Here is a 14,996-nt window from a genome sequence, read left to right as displayed (position 1 = left end):
GAACCCTGGCTTCTCTAGTTCCCAAACTGCTTCCTTAACCACCTGCTTTTAGGCCAGGAGTGGGCAACTTTGGTTCTTGAGGGCTGCAACCCAGTTGAGTTTTCGGGATTTTCCCGATGAAAATGCAACATGAGATCCATTTGTAGTGCTTCCATTGTGTGCTGATAGGTCTCATGCATATTGATTTGGGAAGTCCTGAAAACACGAATGGACTGCAGCCCTGACTGAGGTTGCCCACCCATGTTTTAGACAAATATCACAAGGGAATTTATAAGTAATTGTTTCTACTTGTTTCTACTGTACCTGAATCAGTGAGTATAAAATGCTTTTTTTATGCCCCCATAAATGAATTCTCATGAAATTTTATGCAAGAAACTTCAAATGTGGCTAAAACTATCCTTCTAAGACAATGGGTAAGAGACAGATGCTCCAACAGTGTTTCGAACAAACATATTTATTTTATTTTTAATTATTAAATTTATACCCACTCATCATACACCCCTAGGTGGTTCACAACACAACATATTCAGTAGACAAAACGTACAATCTCATTATTAGAATAAAACTTGACCAAGCCTGAGAAATTGTGTTTCTGCTTCTTCCTTCCCTGTGTAGACTTGCTTGTGATGCTCTGATTGCTGGTTTGCTTAGGACGTAACAGAACAGTTCAGTTTCTGTGTCTTGCTGATGATTATAGTAATTGAATATTTCACCTATAAGGCATGGGTCACGGTTGGACTGGTGACCTTATAAGTGAAATATTCAATTACTATAATCTTGCTATGCACAGCCTTGAGTGAATTCCTTCAAAAAGATGGTAAATAAATCCTAATAAATTAATATTGACTTAGAGGCGAAACCAGGGCTTTCTTTCCAGCTAGTACACCACATTACATTTCTCACCCAAAATCTCCCAGCTTGTTTTCTAACATTGGTGCACCAGTCAGCCTCAAACCTGTGATACAGAGACAACTACGTTCCAGATAGAGGTATTCTGGGTCAGAAGTTAGCATATACTCTCTGGGCTGAAAAAAAATGTGGTTACTCTGGGGTCCTTTTACTAATGTGTGCTGAAAAATGGCCTGTGGTAGTAGAGACGTGTGTTTTGGGTGCACACAGAATCATTTTTCAGCGCACCTGTAAAAAATGACTTTTTTAAAATTTTGGCCAAAAATGGACGCGCGGCAAAATGAAAATTGCCATGCGTCCATTTTGGGTCTGAGACCTTATTGCCAGCCATTGACCTAGTGGTAAAGTCTCACGCAGTAACTGGGCAGTAATCACCTACGCGTGTCAAATGCTACTTGGCATGCGTCCAATATGTGCATCCGAAAAAAAAAAATTCAGACATGCATATCGGATGCACACCAAAAATGAAATTACCGCAAGATCCACATGGTAACTGGGCAGTAACTCCATTTTGGTGCACGTTGGGTGCACGTAGATGCTTATGCATCTTTGTAAAAGAACCCCCCCTGCCCCCTAAAATTCGCTCTACTGACTCTACTGCTTCTGCATGAGTTCCATCATCTTTTATTCTTAGGAAAATAAAGTACTGGTCAAAAACCACTTATGTCCCCTTCCCTTACTTACTTCTGTTGTGAGGATAAGTCCCATGAGAAACAGAGATATACAAGCGATGGCTGAAAAAACAGTCTTCTTTGGCCGCAGGTAATAAGGAAACTCATCTGTTATCGCCGTGACAATGGTTTCCATGAACGCAAACTGCATTTAGAGAAGATGTCAGTAGACCATAAAGGGAATGCAATTTGATGTTGTCATCAGTTGGTTACATCATATTGGCAGATGGTATCTCTTACCAAAAAAGGGCAAAAATAATGCAACAAACAAAATTAAGGGGGTCTTTTATTTATTTTTGTTACATTTGTACCCTGTGCTTTCCCACTCATGGCAGGCTCAATGTGGTGGGCAATGGAGGGTTAAGTGACTTGCCCAGAGTCACAAGGAGCTGCCTGTGCTGGGAATCAAACTCAGTTCCTTAGTTCCCCAGGACCAAAGTCCACCACCCTAACCACTAGGCCACTCCTCCACTGTATTAAACTGTTAATGTGAAAATTAGAGCATGTTAACTACTATTGCAGAAGGATGTTAACAGCTACCGCAGTAGCATGGCAATTTGTGAAAAGCTAATTCATGCATTAAGTACATATTATGCTAAGGAGCAGGAACTAGAGAGGTCATGAGAAGAATGGGCATGGACTACATAATGTGGTGAAGGCACAGTTCTTAATGCATTCTAACTTTCATTAGCGCAGTTATGGGGTCTTTTACAAAGGCACATTTTTAGTGTGCGCTAATAATTAGTATGTGCTAAACACTAGAGATGCCCGTAGGAATATAGGGCCGTCTCTAGCATTTAGCACATGTTTATTTTTAGCGTGCACTAAAAACGCTAGTGCGCCTTTGTAAAAGGACCCCTTAGTGTGGCTTCACTTAGAGCCTCCTATATGGAAGCGTGTACATGTCCATGCATTAATTCCAGAGGAGTTGCTGGGCCCGCCCCCAACAATTAGCGTGCAGCCTTTGCACTTAATACGCATTGATTTCTGCTATTAGGGTGCATTAAGGGGTCCTTTTACAAAGGTGCACTAAATCACTAAATGTCCATATATTCATATGGGCGTCTCTAGCATTTAGCATGTGCTAATCATTAGCATGCACTAAAAACGTTACCACATCTTTGTAAAAGACCCCCTCAGTGCAAAAACCTAACACACTTCAGTTTAAAAAAAAAAACCTAAAACAAAAGTTAGTTTTGGGCTTAACGTGCCCAAAGCAGGATTTTAACACATGGCAAGCCCAAAACTAAAGCTGCATCTTGACAGGGTGTTACCACTATTTTTTTCTTTTTTTGCAGGTTGTGCGTTAAAATGCAGATTCATGCGCGATACCTGCTCCTGGCTCCTATTTAGGAGCAGAGGCATAGCCAGGTTTTGACATCAAGGGGAGCAGACTTTTACAAAATAGGCACCGGTTGGTGTCAGCTAGACAGCAGTGCCTGTGTTGTTTTCAGGTGTAGTGGCTGTGGCGGGCAATGATTAATACAGGCTGTCTCTGTTGTATCCTGCCTACAAGGAAACAGGAAGTTACATCAGGAGATAGGACGCAGAAGAGATCCTTGGACTGGCCAGAGCAGGCAACCTGTCTTCTTAACTACAAGTAAAAATATTAAAATTGTGACCATCACCTCAGGAACAGCACATACACTTCTTCCAGTACTGGACACTTTGTTTAAATCAGATAGGCTCTACAGGATGTGGAGACCACTAGCCTTGAGCATTTTTGTTTTGTGTGACAAGGGCCACCAAAGGTGCCCCTTGCTCCACAGCCTACTTTCAAATAGGGCCAGACACTTTGTGAAATAACACAAAACTCTGCAAAATGACACCCAAAACCTATACTGAAAACTTACAACACCATAATAGCCCTAAACCACCTATGAAAACACGGTCTTACAAATATTACATTGAGCCCTAGTGCAGTGTTTCCCTAGGTGGTCCTGGATTACCCCCTTGCCATTCAGGTTTTCAGGCTATCCACAATGAATCTGCATGTAATGGAGGCAGTTTATGCAAATCAATTTCATGCATATTTATTGTGGATAGCCTGAAAACCTGACTGGCAAGGGGGTACTCTAGGTCCAACTGATGAAACACTGCCCTAGAATACCAAGCGTACCACACCATAACAGCTCTAACCCACCAATGTAAAGACAGTGCTATATATATTACACTGGACTCTAGAGCTACCTACTAGAGCACCAATATACCTACTGTTGGGAAACTGGAACAAGCTGCACTGTTACACATTCCTACATAGACACTACATGCTAGCAGAATCCTTCATCTCAGTCACACATGCAGAACTGGAAAGACCCTCATCTCATCTATGTTTAAATATATTTTATTGAAGAGACAACTTCCATTTTGCAAGCTAACACAGAGAAAAAGAAAGAATAACTTCGTTCTCCAAGAACATTTTACATTTTCTTCCCCTCCTTCCTCCTTTATTGATGGTAATTCAGAAAGAACATTTCCAAGTAACAAATGGAAATAAAATACACAGTTCAAATGTGTGTGCAACTCTAACAGAATAGTACAATGTACCATCAAACATTTCTCCCAACATTCTCCTCCTCCCTCCCAAAAGTCCCTCATACACCGCTCCACTCATTGTATTGAAATCCATTTATGACCATCTAGAATAAAAACTCTATTGCAATGCTGCATCAAAAAGCATAAATAGTGGAACCTTCAACTATCACAGCAGTATTTAAAAATCACTGCTCTAGCGGAGTGCCTGAACTCTGATGACACCCCACCCTAATTAAGTAACCGTCTAATAACCCCCCCCCCCCCCATGACCCTGTCCAATCCCTAGCTATTAATGCATATTCCCATTTTCTGTGTCCTAACCCTCCCTGACTATTCACCTTACCATCAAAAGGCCAAAACATTAAAAAAAAACACACACACACACACATCTTTCCTTTCAGAGCTTGTTAAATATTAAACTGCGAGCTTTATGTGACAAGGATTGTATATAGGGTTCCCACACCGCCAAAAATGCTTTTCGCCTTTTGGGGGAAGACCCAACTCCCCTGCGTTCCAACAAGAGAAGTTCATGTAATTTGTTCCTCCAATGCTAGAAATCTGGTGGGGACTCACTCGTCCAAGCGCCCATTATGAGCTTCTTCCCGACCAGACTTGCCTTACGAATGAGCTGCTGGGTCCCCTTACCATGAAGTCGAAATACTTCATACTTATCCAATAATACCCCCTGTGGTGAGAATGGAATCCGAAGCTTCACCAAAGACTCTAGATAGAGAAATATCTGCCTCCAAAATGCCTGAATCTTACGGCATGTCCAAAGGGAATGCAATAGCGTACCCTCCCCCTACTCACATTTCGCACAAAGCGGATCCACAACCCCCCCAAATTTGAACAATTGACTTTTGGCCATATACGCCCTGTACGTTATACGGTACTGACACTCCCGAAGGCCTGCATTTACCGACAACTGGAGAATACGTGATATCAGTTTAGGAAAATCTAACTGCAAATTTGGTTGTCCCAAATCTACTCCCCATCTTTGGCGAATAGCCTCTGTATCTCTCTTTCCCTCCTGCACCCCTATAGCTTTCTGCAGGCCCGATACCGACAACCTATCTCAAGGGACCATCCCAAAAAAGGCCCTAATTCTATGCCCATGTCCACTTTCCAGCTTACTTTGGTTCACAGAGCGTACGTAATGAGCCAATTGATGATATGCAAATAGATGATTCATACAAATACCAACTCCTAAGGCTCCTAATGATAGGATCTTCTCCCTTGTGTCAAGAACATGCTCAAGCCTCGTGATCCCCAGATCCGCCCATCTGCGAAATATTTTATTTTCAGACCCTGGGTCAATTGTGGGTTGTCCTGCAGTGGCAGTAAGTCTGATACATCTGCCTCCAAGCCCCATATCCTATTCAAGTCCCTCCAGACCTCCCGCAAGGGGCCCAACAGCACGCTATTACGTATGTGTATCGGAATTGCTCTCCTCTCACAATGCAATAAGTAATGTGGATGGAACGGTTTAAAAAACTCATATTCCATACCCCGTGGTGTATAGTCCTGCCTCCCCATTAGCCAGTCCCCTAAATGGCGCAGCAGACAAGCTTGGTTATATCTTCGGATATTAGGAAGTCCCATACCTCCCTCCCTCCATGAGCCCATGAGTAAGTTCAATGGAAGTTTCGGTTTAGTATCTCTCCACACAAACCTCCTCAGATAGCAATAAAGCTGACCTAGGTCTTTACGCCGAAGCCACAGGGGTAGCACCTGGAATGTATATAGCCACCTCGGGAATTCAACCATTCGAAACAAATGTATCCGCCCAAGCAACGTAAGCGGTAGCGTCCCCCACAAGCTCAACCGACCCTTTAACTTGTCTAACAGATGATTAAAATTGAGCTGGTATAACATGGACGTTCTCATAGAGACCCTCACCCCTAAATAGGGGAGGAAGTCCGAAGCCCACTTGAGCGGGAATCCGGCTCCCCATGACCCTCATCTCATCTAATAAAATAAACCATACAAAAGTTGAAAGAGAGACCTCCTCCACTCTGCCCAAGAAAGCCAGACTCAGTGCAATACTGGTAAAAGAGAAACAGAATGAATTTTCTCCTGTAATTTGCAAAATAAAATTAGAAAAAAGAAAAATGTACATTTTACAAAGAAGGTACATCTCAGTCCTTACAAAGTATTACATAAAAATATTTATTTTTCTTTTCTACCTTTGTTGTCTGGGAATTTAATTTTCTAATTGGGCTGGTCCCAGTCTTTTTTTTTTCCATGTTCCATGAGTCAGTCTTTACGCTAACTGCTGTTACCTCATCCTCCGGCAAAGAGTTCCAGAGCTGGTGTTATAAAGATGGAATATACTGAATTTAAATGGAAGTAAAATTAAATTAAACTCTCCTTTCATTGGGGCATATGGAATTATATCTTAGCTTCATCTGTTTTGTAGAAATTTACATTGTAGATACACAAATGGATTATTCCGTTTTGAGGCATGTTTCAGGGACAACTGGTTTTATAAGTGAAAATAAAAATAAATATTTTGTTTCATGCAGATTTCTTCTGTTTAAACCAGGGCTTTTTTGAGGGGGTACTTGGGGATACTGAGTACCGGCACCTTTTCCATTGTCTGCTAAAATTAACCCATGGTCCCCAAGTTTTAAAGAAAAAGCTCAGGCTCAACACACCAATTCTGCCTTGTCATAGATTCTGTGACTGGTTGCAGGGTCCCTGGCTATTGTGGGGTGGGTCCATAGGCGGTCGGTGGCCCAACTGTTTGGGGAGGCTAAAGGGGGCGGGGTTATGGGTGGTACCAGGGGGCGGGGCTTACATCCATAATTGTCTGACAACACACAGGAAAAATAAATAAATAAAAGTAAAATAGTCACAATTAATACCTTTAACAATTCAACATCAGATCCTCCAAAATATTATAAAACTATGTCTGATGTTATGACAAACTAAAATGAATTTAAAGTGTTGATGTCACCTTAGTACGGCCAACACACAATCTTTCCACTGCAAAACACTATACACAAACTTGTGCAAAAACACACTCAGAAACTTACCAAATCATAACAGCACTAATTCCAAGGACAGGACGAGCTACAATCTTATGCGTGGAAAAGCAGCACTGTAATTACACCAGGCTCTAAAACACCAATACACTACCTAGTGAAAAAACCAAAACCAAAAGGGCTGCAAATAGTACACGCTAGCAGAATACTGCACCTTGATCACACATGAAAAACACATGACAACAGATATGACAAAAGGAACTAGAAATCAAAAGATATGAAGGCAAAATTATGAATTGGAAAATTACCTCAAGAAGTCAGACTTGGCATGCAGCAATACTAGAGAAATTGAAACTTACGTGCAAAATATCACAGATGCACATTTCCAAAAGCTGACATATTCCAATTAATACATTCTGAATAAAATACTTTTTACTACCTTTGTTTTCTGAGCATTTAGTTTTTCTATTCGTTTTGGTCCCAGTGTCGTCTGTTTTATGGTGTCTTCTTTCCATTTGATATTCTTTCACTCACCATGTCCACCATCCTCCTGTGTCCTTATCAGGGGCGTATCTGCGTGGGGCCACAGGGGCCTGGGCCCCCGCAGATTTCGTCCTGGCCCCCCTCCCCGCCGTCAACCCTCCCCCGCTGCTTACTTTTGCTGGCGGGGGGCCCCAACCCCCGCCAGCCGAGGTCCGACCCGCAATCTCCATATTTCATCTTCCTCCGTGGCCATGTGCTTCAAGGAAGTAACGCTGCAGTGCTGATTCGTTGAATCCAGTTCGGCGTCTGACGTCGCAGCACGTCAGACGCCGAACTGGATTCAACGAATCAGCACTGCAGCGTTACTTCCTTGAAGCACATGGCCACGGAGGAAGACGAAATATGGAGATTGCGGGTCGGGACCTCGGCTGGCGGGGGTTGGGGCCCCCCGCCAGCAAAAGTAAGCAACGGGGGAGGGTTGACGGCGGGGAGGGGGTGGAGAGAGGTGGCGGCGGCGGCGGCGGGGGGGGGGGGGGGGGGAGGGAGGCAGGCAAAAATGTGCCCCCCCTCTCTGGCTCTGGCCCCCCCCCCTACCGCCGGATTCCAGATACGCCCCTGGTCCTTATGCGTTCTGTCTACCATCTATGGCACCCTGTCCCTATCCTTCCTCCAGTTGCAGCATCTGCCCTCAAAGCGTTTCAATCCAGTCCTTAAATTCAGCAGTTTCCCCTCCATCCATATTCAGCAACTCTCCTCCCTCCCCTGTCCTCCATCCATATCTAGCAAATCTCCTTTCTCCCCGGTCCTTCCATCCATCCATCTAGCAAATCTCCTCTCTCCCCTCCATCCTTCCATATCTAGCAATTCTCCTCTCTCCCCTGCCCTCCCCTACATGTCCAGTCCAGTGATTTCTCTTCTCTCCCGTCCCGTCTACCCCCCCTCTCCTCATCCTTCCATCTGTTTTCCCTCTTTATCTCCCCATCCTTCTGTCTTCCTCTTCCCTCTTTCTCTCCATGTCCTTCCATTCGTCTACCCCCTCTCCCGATCCTGCCATCCAACATCTACCCCCCTCTCTCCCAATCTTTCCATCCAGTGTCTCTCTCTCTCTATCCCCTTTTCCATCCAGTGTCTCTCTCTCTACCCTTTTCCATTCATCATGCCCCCCTCTCTCTCCCCATCCTTCAATGTTTCTCCTCCTGTTAGTTTCTCTCTCCCTACTCTTCCTTCCAGTGTCTTCCCTCTTTCACCCCCCCTCCCATTTTCTCCTCATTTTAAGCAGCTTCTCCCTTTCTCCAGGACTCCAGCCCTTCTCCATGTCCCCTCCTTCTCTCCCCATCTTCCCACTCTCTCCATTATACCTGCCTAGTGCCTCTCGCTCCCCCTTCCACCCGGTATTAATTTGTTGGCCACTGCTGCTGCTTCTCCTCTTCAGCAGCAGCGCCCCGAGTCCAGACAAAAAAAAAAAAGGTAACACGCGTTACACGCACCCAAAGCGCAGGAATCAGCTGGGAGGACCGACACCACACGCAGCTTCAACCGCTTTGGAGCCCCCAGGAGCAACAGTTGGCTGCTGGAACAAGCATGGGGCTGTACCGTAGCAGCTTTCAGCATGGGCTATCGGCACTGCAGCCACTCCTCTCTGTCCCCGGAGCGGAGCAGGAAGTCGATGTCAACTTCCTTCCTGCTCCTCCAGGGGCAGAGAGAGGAGCGGCTGCAGCGCAGACAGCCCATGCTTGAAGGCTGCCACGGCCCCGCTCTTGCTTCTTTTTTTTGTTTTATCGCGCGACTCGTGCTGAAGATCGCGCGACTCGTGCTGAAGAGGAGACTTTCCCACTTTGCTGGCCCAGACTTGGGAGTGCGGGAGACTCCCGACTTGGCAGGTCTGGATGAGCGGGCCTCGGGCCTGGAGGGAAAGTGGCTACATTTGGGGGGGGGGGGGGGGGGGCAATGCAGCATGGGCGGGAAAGGTCACAGCTGGGCTGGGGAGGCTTAGCATCCCCAAGCCTCTTATACGGGGCGCCTATGGGTGGGTCTCTCAGTGATCACCCATCCCTGAAGGGTGGCCTGGCATTTGAGTACTGGCACCTTTTTTGCTAGAAAAAACACACAGGTTTAAACATAACTAAATAGACTATAAGCCACTAATGCAGTCCATTGGTTTTCTTATATTTTGTTCCTGTGATGACATATACTGTGCCAAAAATGACAACTCTTCTCTCTGTCTGGTCAGTAATAAAATGAGCTCATTGCAAACACTATCAACCTTAAAAGGTTGTTTTGTTGTTGTACATGAGGAATTGTGATATTGAATAAATAAGTATATGCAGGGCTTTTGTGAGGGGGTACTTGGGGGTACTAAGTACCGGCACCTTTTCCACTGTGTGCTGAAATTGGCCCATGGTCCCCAAGTTTTAATGAAAGAGCTCAGGTTCTACACACCAATTCTGCCTTGTCATAGATTCTGTGACTGGTTGCAGAGGTCCTGGCTATTGTGGGGTGAGTCCCTCAGTGATCACCTCATCACTGAAGGGTGGCCTGACATTTGAGTACCGGCATCTTTTTGCTAGAAAAAACGCACTGAGTATACGTCTGTATCCCTAGTCATGTATCCAAAGTTTATATAGTCCTTTCAAAAAAGTCAGTTAATCGTTTAACTTATTAATGGAACATAACCACAGAGGCATGATGTGGTCCCATTTTCACTATGGTAATACTAGAGCCCAACTAAGGAACAGGTTAGTCTTCACTGAACCAAACTTGCTTTCCTTGTGCCATCACCACAGAATTCAGTTATATCATGGGAGCAAGTACATAGACATGTCTGAAACATTTGACAAAGTTGAGATTAGCATATATACCAACTGGGATTTAAAAGTCTGTCCTTTAGTGATACCGTTTGTTCAGAAATTATAGCCATAAGTATAGACAGTTATTCAAATATCACATGCACACACCAGAACAGGCATCCATACACACACTGCAAAACAACTTCTACAGAATACATCCCAAACTTTTTATTTTCTTATTTCCATCTTCCAAAATTCTAGACAGCAGATGTACAGATCAGCAGGACCCAAAGCAGTCCAAAACAAGTAAAGTCAGAATCAACAGTTTATACCTAATTGTTCAACCGCCCTCAGGATTCATTCACCTTTGGATTTAAAAAGCAAAACCATGTGCATATAAGGACTAAATAAACAAATTTAAACAAAAGTTTAAAGCAAATGCCCTTAATATGTAATACTTAGTAGCAATAATGAAACATTGATAAAAAAAATGCTGCCAATGATTAAAATCAACAACGTGAATAGAACAGCTCCTCCTAGATTTGCTTTCTTTGAGTGTAACGGCTGCGCGGAGCGGAGGAATGGGAGAGAGACTATAGAAGCAAAAGGTAAAAGATGGATACAGCAGTGGCTTGCCTTTCAATGTTTTCAGTTCGACCTCCTTGTTCGCGTCGTTGCCTTGCCTCCCCAACTTGGCTGCAACACAAATGAAGCTGCGTGCGGGGCCATAGTCTTATGCACGCCACTGGTGCCTTGCATCTGCTGGTTTCCTTCCTCTGCTCTCTCCTCCCAAACAGGAAGTTACATCTTGGGGGGGGGGGGGGGGGGGCGAGGAGGGAAACTGGCACAGAGGCGGCACAGTAGCGTGCATAGGGCTATCAGCGAACAGCTTCATTTTGTTGCAGCCAACTTAAGTTCCAAGTCAGTCGGGGAGGCAGCGGATTGAGTGACCCAGTCAGTGAGGGGCAGGGAAGGGATGCTTGCGGTTCCTCCAGGCTGCTACAGACTCAAAAGGCAGTGGCTGTGAGGAAACGTTAATACAGCATGAGGTGGCAGGAGTCTTTGGTGCATAGGTGCCATTTTTTTTGAAAGATTGTTTAGGGGAGCGACCGCTTCACCTGCATCCCACTTAGCTACGCCACTGTTTAGGAGCAGGTAAGTGGTCCCACTTTAACTCTGTGTTAGCCAGTTAGTGCATGGTAAGTGTAACATGCTTGCTGACTAAGGTTTCCACACCCACTTTTCACCCATGCCCTGTCCCTTGACAGACAAATTCCGTATTGTGCAATTTAACACAGGAAAGTACTGCAAAACCCCTGAATGCAGTTGGGCAGTAGTCTGTTTCAGAGTGTTAACTGCATGTTAAGGGGCCCCTTTTACAAAGCGGCGGCAAGCCCAACACAGGCTTACCACTTGCTAAAAAGGAAGTACCACTAGGCTACTGCAACAGCCTTGCGGTAGTTCCCACCCCCAGCATGACGTCATATCTGGCACTACAAAAATATGTTTATTTTTGCAGCACCGGTGTGTACCCAGCAGTAATTGGGCATTGCCACATGTTGCTCAGTTACCGCCAGGTTAGCATGGGAGCCCTGGGTGGCGGTAAGGGCTCCCTCCACCCCTCCCCCCCAAATGACCCTGTGGCAAGTGCTTCACTTGCTGCATGACCATTTCCTGAAGAAAAGAAAGACCTACCTTTACCCGCTGTGAAAAAAAGGGGGCCTCAGTGCACATCAAAAACACACGCCAAAACCAGCGCAGGACCCCTTTTGCCGCAGCTTGGTAAAAGGGGTCCTAAGTGCTTAACACCCTTTAGAAGAAGAGCCCCTTAATGAATTAAAATTGACACAGTCTTGGGTGTAAACGTTATGTGGAATAGAGCGTAGTGAAGCATTAAAAAGACAAATTATGTGACAGAGAAATAGGCAATAAAATAACACAAACATTTTTAGCATTATTTGTTTTAATTGATGCTTTCAATTTTCTTAATATATTTGTTTATGAAGATTTTTCCAACACCTGATTTAAATTTTGTGTATCCTGTAAAATTTGCAATTACTGCAGCTTAACATGGGACTTTACCCCATGGTAGTTGCAAATATAGGGCTCTGTTTACCAAGCTGCGGCAAAAGGGGGACGGTGCTGCCGTCAGCACGTGTTTTACACGCTTGCCGAGGTCCCCTTTCACTGTAGCTGGTAAAAGAGAAAACTTGCTTTCCCACAGGAAATGTCCGTGCGGCAAGTAAAGCACTTGCCGCATGGCCATTTCGGGGGGGGGGGGGGGGGGGAGCTCTTACTGCCACCCATTGATGTGGTGATAAGGGATCTTGAATTAACCCGGCACTTCAGCACTGGAAATGGTGCGCTAGGGGTGGGAAGTACCACCGGGCTGCTGCAGTAGCCCAGCTGTACTTCCTGTATAGCGAGCGGTAAGCCCGTGTTGGGCTTACTGCCGCTTTTTAAAAGGAGCCCTTCATGTGGCAATAGTGGAGGGTGTGCCTAGCATGCACTGGTCCAGCATAAAACTGTCCACTAGCACACAGTAGTCAGTGCACAGTTATCATGGAGGCACTTAGCATCTTCTACTTAATATGCAATAAGTTAATTCCGCATGTTTGCACGCAGTAAGTGCGGTGAATTAAATACCAAACGGCTTCCACACACAAAAAGCACAGAACATATGATTTAACGTATAGTAACTGCTAAATTCCTGCAAAGCCCTTCAGCACAATTGTGTACTAGCAGTTGCCTCGCATTTTGCTGACCGCCGACAGGGTTATGCTAGAAATTCAATGCTGGGCCATGTCCAGGCTGCAGCACTGAATTTCCGGGTTCTATTTATGCAGTTACCTCGGCCGGTTCAGTGTCAAATATAGACATTAACCGGTCAAGTGCTGACTCCGCCCCCCAAATAGACAGTTTTGAGAAAGGTGGTTAGGTGCCGCTGAAAATGACTGATTAGCCCTGAACAACTTTGATCCTGACAACCTGGTTTCAATTCCCACTGCAGCTCCTTGTGACCTTGGGCAAGTCACTTAACCTTCCATTGCCCCCAGGTACAAAAATTTAGGGGCCCTTTTACAAAGCGGTGGAAGCCCAATGTGGGGGCTTCCTGCAAGCTAAAAATGAAAAACTGCTGGGGCTACCACCAGCAGTATTTCCAGGTTGAGCGCACACAATTTCCGGCGCTCCCCGTAAATATTTTTGGCTAATGCGGTGCTAACCTGGCAGTAATCGGGCATCACTGCACACTGCCCAGTTACCGCTGGGTTACTGCCGGAGCCCTTACTGCCATCTCAATGGGTGGCGGTAAGTGCTCCCCACCACATGGCCTTGCGGAAAGAGTTATCTTACCCCATTGGCCATTTTGTGAGGGGCTATATACCCACTGCAGTAAAAGGGCCCTGGTAATTGGGAAAATGGCCCCTGTCACTACCTCAGGGCCCTTTTCCCGCAGCTTAGTAAAAGAACCCCTTTGGGCCCTGTTTACTAAGCCATGCTATAGGTGTGCTAGCGTTTTTATGTTAGAGACATCTATGGAAATATATGGGTGTCTCTAACATTAGCACGTGCTAATTTTTAGCGTGCGCTAAAAACGCTAGTACACCATAGTAAACAAAGCCCTTAGATTCTGAGCCCCCTAGGGACAGAATGAACCTGCATATAATGTGAACAGCGCTGCGAATGTCTAATAGTGCTATAGAGATGATTAGTAGTAGTAGATTTAACTGGCCAGGATCCATTTCTGGCCAGTTAAACTGCTTTGAATATCGACCCTGAGAACTTCTTAGTAGATGGTATCTCTTACCTGACTGTCCAGGCCAAGAGTGAGCAGCATGAAGAAGAAGAGGAAGGACCAGAATGGAGAGAGAGGAAGCATGGTCATGGCCTGGGGATATACCACAAAGGCCAAACCAGGACCTAAAGAAGGTAGGAGGAAACACAGAACAGTTCCTGGCTAGGGATGTGCAGCTTTGATTTTCAGAGCCAGATAACAATATTTTTACGAACAGGATTCATTTTGGAGAAGGCAACTATTGCAACAAAATTTTTAATCCAAATACAGTTCATTACTTTAGGTCAGGGTTACTCAATGTAATCTTTGAGACACCCCACTCAGTTAGGTTTTCAGGATACGCACAATGAACATGCATCATATAGATCTGCACACGAGGAGGCAGTGCGTGGAAATTTATCTCATGCACGTTCATTGTTGATATCTTGAAAACTAGTCGGGCTTGGGATGTCCCAAGGACTGGGTTGAGAACCCCTGCTTTAAGTACAAAGCTATGGGGGTAATTCTTTGAGACTGCATAACGATAGACACCTGCAGGTCAATATTCAAAACAATTTAACCAGCCAGAAACAACTTCTGGCCAGTTAAATCACTTATTTATTGCTAACCGGTCATTTTCAGAGACATTTTACGGGTTACTGTCACTGAAAATGCATAACCTTTATAGAAAAAGGCCCTTAACAGCCAAGGTAACTGCATAAATTGGACCGCATAAAAATCAGTCCTATCTTTGGGCCCCTTTTACCAGGCTGTGGCACAAGGGGGGCGGCGCTGCCGACGGTGCGTGTTTTACATTTGCACTGCAGCTGGTAAAAGGGAAGTCTCGCTT

General features: G+C 45.1%; 1 protein-coding gene across 1 annotated transcript in view; it reads right to left on the bottom strand.

Annotated features, from left to right (window-relative positions):
- SLC6A7 (solute carrier family 6 member 7) overlaps positions 1-14,996 on the bottom strand; it is a 69,618-nt gene that overhangs the window by 15,196 nt on the left and 39,426 nt on the right. The window contains exons 9-10 of the mRNA XM_030213416.1: positions 14,180-14,292; positions 1,594-1,725 (exon numbers count right to left, since the gene is read on the bottom strand). Of these exons, the coding sequence (XP_030069276.1) occupies positions 1,594-1,725; positions 14,180-14,292 (245 nt within the window). The remainder of the gene's footprint in view (positions 1-1,593; positions 1,726-14,179; positions 14,293-14,996) is intronic.

The sequence above is a fragment of the Microcaecilia unicolor genome, chromosome 8, assembly GCF_901765095.1.
Source record: "Microcaecilia unicolor chromosome 8, aMicUni1.1, whole genome shotgun sequence".
In the NCBI taxonomy this organism is placed as follows: domain Eukaryota; kingdom Metazoa; phylum Chordata; class Amphibia; order Gymnophiona; family Siphonopidae; genus Microcaecilia; species Microcaecilia unicolor.
The sequence above is the reverse complement of the archived record's forward strand: the minus strand, read 5'-3'. Positions and strand labels throughout refer to the sequence as shown.